This window comes from Diadema antillarum, unplaced genomic scaffold (assembly GCF_040938485.1).
Source record: "Diadema antillarum isolate AM-2024a unplaced genomic scaffold, OU_Dant_1.0 seq00001294_RagTag, whole genome shotgun sequence".
In the NCBI taxonomy this organism is placed as follows: domain Eukaryota; kingdom Metazoa; phylum Echinodermata; class Echinoidea; order Diadematoida; family Diadematidae; genus Diadema; species Diadema antillarum.
The window spans coordinates 198969-204930 of NW_027272073.1; the positions used below are offsets into that span (position 1 = coordinate 198969).

General features: G+C 39.7%; 1 protein-coding gene across 1 annotated transcript; it reads right to left on the bottom strand.

Moving 5' to 3' along the window:
* Positions 1 to 238: 238 nt before the first annotated feature.
* On the bottom strand, positions 239 to 5406 carry LOC139708024 (dnaJ homolog subfamily C member 24-like). The gene is made up of 4 exons (XM_071620013.1): positions 4919 to 5406; positions 3748 to 3880; positions 2528 to 2593; positions 239 to 1241 (listed from the first exon to the last, which is right to left on the bottom strand). Exons 1-4 carry the CDS (start codon positions 5066 to 5068, stop codon positions 1048 to 1050), a joined length of 543 nt encoding a protein of 180 aa, XP_071476114.1. The 5' UTR covers positions 5069 to 5406; the 3' UTR covers positions 239 to 1047.
* Positions 5407 to 5962: the final 556 nt, after the last annotated feature.

A 5962-nucleotide genomic window follows, 5' to 3' on the forward strand; every position in this document is an offset into this window, starting at 1 on the left:
AAGCTCCGCCCACTTGGTCTGTCACTAAAATAATAAAGCAACGATTAACTTGACCAAGGAGTTCTAGCTTAATGACATGGGTAAAGTATGGATGTGCTGTGTGTATGAATAAAGTATGGATCGATGTGCTGTGTGTATACATGTATACATGTGTATGTATTCGACATGCATGCGGAGCGGTACAGTGTAAGATATTGAGTGTGCATGCTTACCTGCAGCAGGTCAGGGACGGGGTTCTGCGACATGCCGATTTTTTTGTTCTCCTCTAATGTAATGAGAATGCCAGACAAATCTTCTTCGGCTCAAGTGATGTGAACTACGTGTATTTTGTACAAAAGGGACCGAATGTTTTACTTCGACACAGCTGAAATTCGACTCTCGTACTTCGGCTTATCCACATATTTCTTAGAGAAATTTCATAGGGAAAAATCGGGACTTTTTATTTTGCTTCTAGTTAAGTGATTTTCGACTCACTCGACGTCGACTTACCCAAGGTTCACTGTATAATTATGGAAAAAGAGACTTTAATAGCAAAATGAAAGGACTTGAAAATGATTACAAGACTTTGACACAGTAATGCCCATTCTGAGTGCTTGTCACTGCACTGTTTTCTATGGACTAGACCAGCATGGATGAAGTTAGGGTGGGAACAAGATCTTAAACTAGTGAAAATGGGGAGAGCAGAATTGAATCCTAGGGTGTGGTAGAGACATTGAAGGGAAAAGGATGGAGAACTTCACAGTACCAGAGTGAAATGGGGCTGCTGCTGTCCCCCAATAAATTCCACTAGTTGGTAACCCTGAGCTACAAGTATTAACTCCTGATAATACACTCAGTTGACACAATGCATTACCTGAATACTCAGTTGATATGTTTGACATTTTCTAAATGTCCACTTAGTTCAACAGGGTCCTCTGAATGTATCAGTCTCAAGGCCTCGGAATAGAAGGGGCAAAATATTAGCATGACCAATCCATGAACATCCTTTGGGGCGGCAGACTGTCCAGCATGGAAAAATTGTCCGGCATGGAAAGACTTTACGCCGTGTCACCTGTTGGGGCCAGGCTTACTGCCACTGTCGGCGTCCTCTGAACTCGGCACGATACACACAAGTATGCACAGCGAGCAGTTGCTGCAGTTGACGAGTCTATTCTCTTGCGCTTCCTCTGCCTCTGATGCATCGTCAAGGGAGACGGTGTACTCTCCTCCGCATCGGCAATCATAGTGATAACCTTCCTCATCTGCATGAAGAGATGGCATAGAAACCGGTACAATTTTTAAAGGGACTGTACAGTACTGGTTGAGGCGAGGATTCAGCTTGTAACATTTTGTGAGATATTCAGAAACCACTCTATGAAATGTTAAGGGGGAATAATTCTAAGGGGAATCAAAAGTTTACTTGATGAAAATCGGTTTTGAAATGGTCGAGATATTGAAAAACAAGGTATAAAAACAAAGAGACCCTAATGTAAGTTGTGGCCTGTCAATTTTGATAGGATTGCTTTTTTGGATATCCCAGCCATTTCAAGACCAATTTTCATAAAATGAACATTGAATCCTTCTTAAAACATGCTCTTTCATATTTCATTAGAGGTTTCTCATTATCTCACGAAAAAATGTTGTAAACCTGATTCTAGGTCTCTACCAAAACTATACAATCCCTTTAATTCAAATAACTGCATGTAAAGACTAAATTGTTTCTTCTCCCCTGTAGGAAAATATGCACACATTACAATCAAGCATTCTTCAAATCTCATTATCTCAAACTCTCAATTATTTTTTTTTTTTTTCAAAATTTTTATTTTTTACATAAAAGCAAGTTAGATTTCATTCATTAACAATTCACATAGCATACAGGCAATCTCTTCCCCTACCCCACTCTCCTTGTTCACTTGTAGCATTCATATCATGAGAAGATACACTGAAACACTGTCAACTCGTTTTGACATAATGATAAGAGTAAAGCACAAAGCTCTAACTTTTGAGATGTTATTGTTTGAGTGTCACAACTCTCGAAGACAGTGGAAAACATTATTGACAAAAGCTGAAGCACGAAATACACTCGACTCCCATTATAACAAAGTCCTCTGGAACGGCAGGTTTTCATTCGTTATAATTATCGAAGTTTCGTTAGAACCGAACAAATAAACAACAAAATATATAGAGCAGACATTGTGGGGGCCTTAATCTTTACTTTGTTGTAACTGGGATTTTATTATACTGTGTTTTTATAATGCAAAAAATATTTTTGGTGCCACTTCTAGGTTTCATCAGCTGACAAGTAAAAAAGAGCTTCAGTGCAATTTTCTGCTTCCACTACAATCAGCTGACAAAGTTGGTTTCTTCAAAAATTAAAGGGGGGCACCTGCACCCCATTCAGTTTTTTTTTTTTTTTCTTTTGCTTTAACACACACACAAAAAAAATAAAAAATAGGGGGTACGTGCCCGAGGCATCCCCATCTGGCTCCGCTTTTGCCTCTTTCTATCCACATCTGAAATTGTTCACATGATTGATACTTTGACTTACCTTCATCCCAACTCATATCATCCAGTAGTATCTCATCGTTCACCATCGGTTCCTTTAACTGCTCCACTGTATCAGTCACCGCAAGAGAGAAAGAGAAAGGACAGGAAATGTATGATGCCATTAATGCTTAACAGCGAGCCTCAATAAACTATATGAAGACAAAATATCACCTTGAATGAAAGCAACATTTTTGTATGATTTAATGTTATGTACTTATAGAAGATACAAGTCCACTGCGACACAGATATTGTCAGGTTTTGTTAATGTTTTTATTGACCCTTTTTGAAAGCTCATACATTAATTACCAATTGATATCATCTCAAAGACACATTATCCACTTGCAGCTCTTAAAATCATCATAAAATTGATCGGTGTCTTGTCTTTTCATACACTACTATCTCCATATTCCCAAGATTTCTTCATGGCCAATGTGTGTCATTTGGATATGAAATTAATAACATCACAGATCTATCTACAATTCAATATCTATCAACATGATTGAGAGCATGTGGTTTAGTTTTGTTACAGTAGTTGATAAAAGTGCAGTAAAAAATTCTGGCCTGCTGAATTTTACTTTGCTCTTCACTCACTTAAAACACACATTACGTCTGAGTCCATTAGAAAATGACAAATTGGAATTGTCTACTTGTACTTTGCAGTTGCACCAGCTCCGACCATCCTCACCTGTGTTAGCACAGTGAGGACAAGCCCCGAGTATGCTCGGGCAGGTGTCTATGGGAAATGCATGTTATAGCAAAATCAGCCCGTCCTCAATGGGTTAAGAATTATCTAAAACTTGGTAATGTAGAATATAGCACAAGAACGGGTGTATTTCTGAGTTGGGTATGAAGGGGTGCTTTGTTGCAGAGATCTTAATGGAGGGCACAAAGCCCCATTTCCAAAACACGCCATCATAGATCACTTAACCCATTGATGACGGGCTGATTTTGCTACAACACACATTTCCCATAGACCCCTCCCCGAGTATACTCTGGACTCGTCCTCAACGGGTTAAACAGGTGCTTTGGGCCTACTTCCACTTGGCGTAAGGCACCACTTTAACCGAAAGATGGGTCTGTATCTGGTCATCGGGGATATGTTCCACGGAGACTGCATCTAGCTTCACGGATCCCCTCCTAGACGGAGGAGTGGGATAACGTCAAAAAAAAAAAATAATACAAGACTCCTCTAACAGATCTTTCTGTCCAGGCACCACTAACCTCTTAGCTGCTTGTCATAGAGGCTCCTCTTGTAAGGATCACCCAAGGTCTCCCAGGCACGATGAACATTCTGAAACTCCAACAGGGCTTGCTGCTGCTTCTGATCGTCGCCCAACACCTTGTCTGGATGGCACTGGATTGGATAGCACAAGGACACAGCAGCGGGGTGGGGTGGGGGGAGGACAACTTAGATTTATTCCAATGGCAATAAAAGGAGAGAAAAACAAAATTTACAAACCTATAACTAGCCAGAGAGGGAAACTAACTGCTTGAACATAAAGAGGGGTGGTCAGTGTTACCATGTCATTCATTGACAGGTTTCTGACGCATCTTCACAGCTGTAGATTACATGAACTCTTTATGTGCCACGTTTGCACGTCTGACTCAGTCGATGGCGTGCCAACTTCACATACATGTATTCTGCTCAAACGCAAAAACCTGCCCAAACCGATCGATAAGTTGCTAAATGCTGCAATACAAAGAAAGTGTTTCTCACGCTTCCATACCACTCACATACATATTTTATGTTGTGATTGACTACCAAGCGGCGTTCCTACTGGATTTGCGTGTAAATTCTAAATTTCTGTCACTGTTTGAATTCAAAAGACATGCCTTTACAGTAGCTTAGCTCCAAATCAATTGAAGGAAAACAAATGTATTTGCCATACAATTCACATCAAAGCAAAGCTTGGCAATTTCTCTTCAATTTTACTCACTATTATGTCCACCTTAACAGAAATTTATACAAGTAACATAGATTTGAAAAACAGAACGTTTTCACAGAGCATGAAAATGTTGGTGTCTCAGAATAATGTGGCACACGGGAGGTTTCCAGCATGGCACATAAAGAGTTAATGTTTCTCACAATAAACAGTGAAGTCAGTGTTCATCTCAGGTAATCACACAAATAGAGATGTACCAAAACAAATTGTGGATTTCACATTTATGTGAAAGTAGCAATTTGTTTTAGTGCACCTGTACATCTTTCATTCCAGTGGATTTCTTTCTGGAGCCCCCCCCCCCCCCCCCCCCCCTTGGTCAGACAAGACTCTACTTTTGTAAATTTTGATCGAATTTGTGTCAAGCAAATACAGCACTTGACTTTACAATAAATCATGAATGTTTTGCACAATAAGTCTGGACTAAATTCTTGTGAGGACTGTAAAACTACCTGAAGTACATGTTTCCTGTACAGTGCTTTCAGCTCCTCCTCAGACGCCGATGGTTCAGCCCCGAGGATAGCATACAGGTCCTCGCACGGTGCCTCATCTCTGAGCACGTCCTGGGTATCGGAGAACGCTGCCTTCCGATCACCAGTCATGTTGATCAATGCATACTGATGATGATACAAGTACAGTCTATAAATCAACAATGTGAATATATCAAAAATTGTAACCGTTCAAAGTTAACATCTGCCCATTTAAAGTATACTTACCCACAAGCCTTAAGTTGTATGTGTATGACATCAAAATAATCAATAAACACCTTTGTAGGCATCAGATAATATTCGAAATGGACTGTATTAGTGCAGTGAACAATGTATTTGTAGTTGCCTAATCAAATTCATGAAATTCTTCCACAGAGTTGTTTTTCTTCTTTTTGCAATTGGTGAAATAGATGAATTTCAGTGGATAATGGTCTGTGACCAATAGCCTATTCCTATCATACCCACTACGTTGTATGAGAACGGAAGATGCCGATAAAATATACACCATCATGAGAATGGAGAAACAATACACTAGAACCTGGGAGGGGGGGGCATTTCATGAAAGAACTTGTTGGATAGAATGTCCGACAAGTCAATTATATCCGACAAGTTCAGAGAAATCAGCCAATCAGACTTAAGAATTTCTCAAAACTTGTCAGATATAATTGACTTGTCAGATACTTTATCGGACAAGTTCCTTCATGAAATGCCCCCCTGTTCTCAGTACAGTGTATATAAAATTCCAATTTTTCATCGCTCGTAAAATCTAGGAACAAGATGGTTTCCAGTAGCGTGATGCCTGAATATCATAATATTTGGGTAACTATCCTCGGATGCGGCATGAAGATGTACTTAATAAAAATCAATTATTGTATTTTGATGACGAATCTACGTTTTAAAGAAAATAAAGTTTCTTGTCGCTCGCTCGCTCGCAGAATGGTTACGGACGGCAAGCGAAGTGCCCAAACAGAGTCATATTCGGCTGATAGTTTATACAAGTGATGGAAT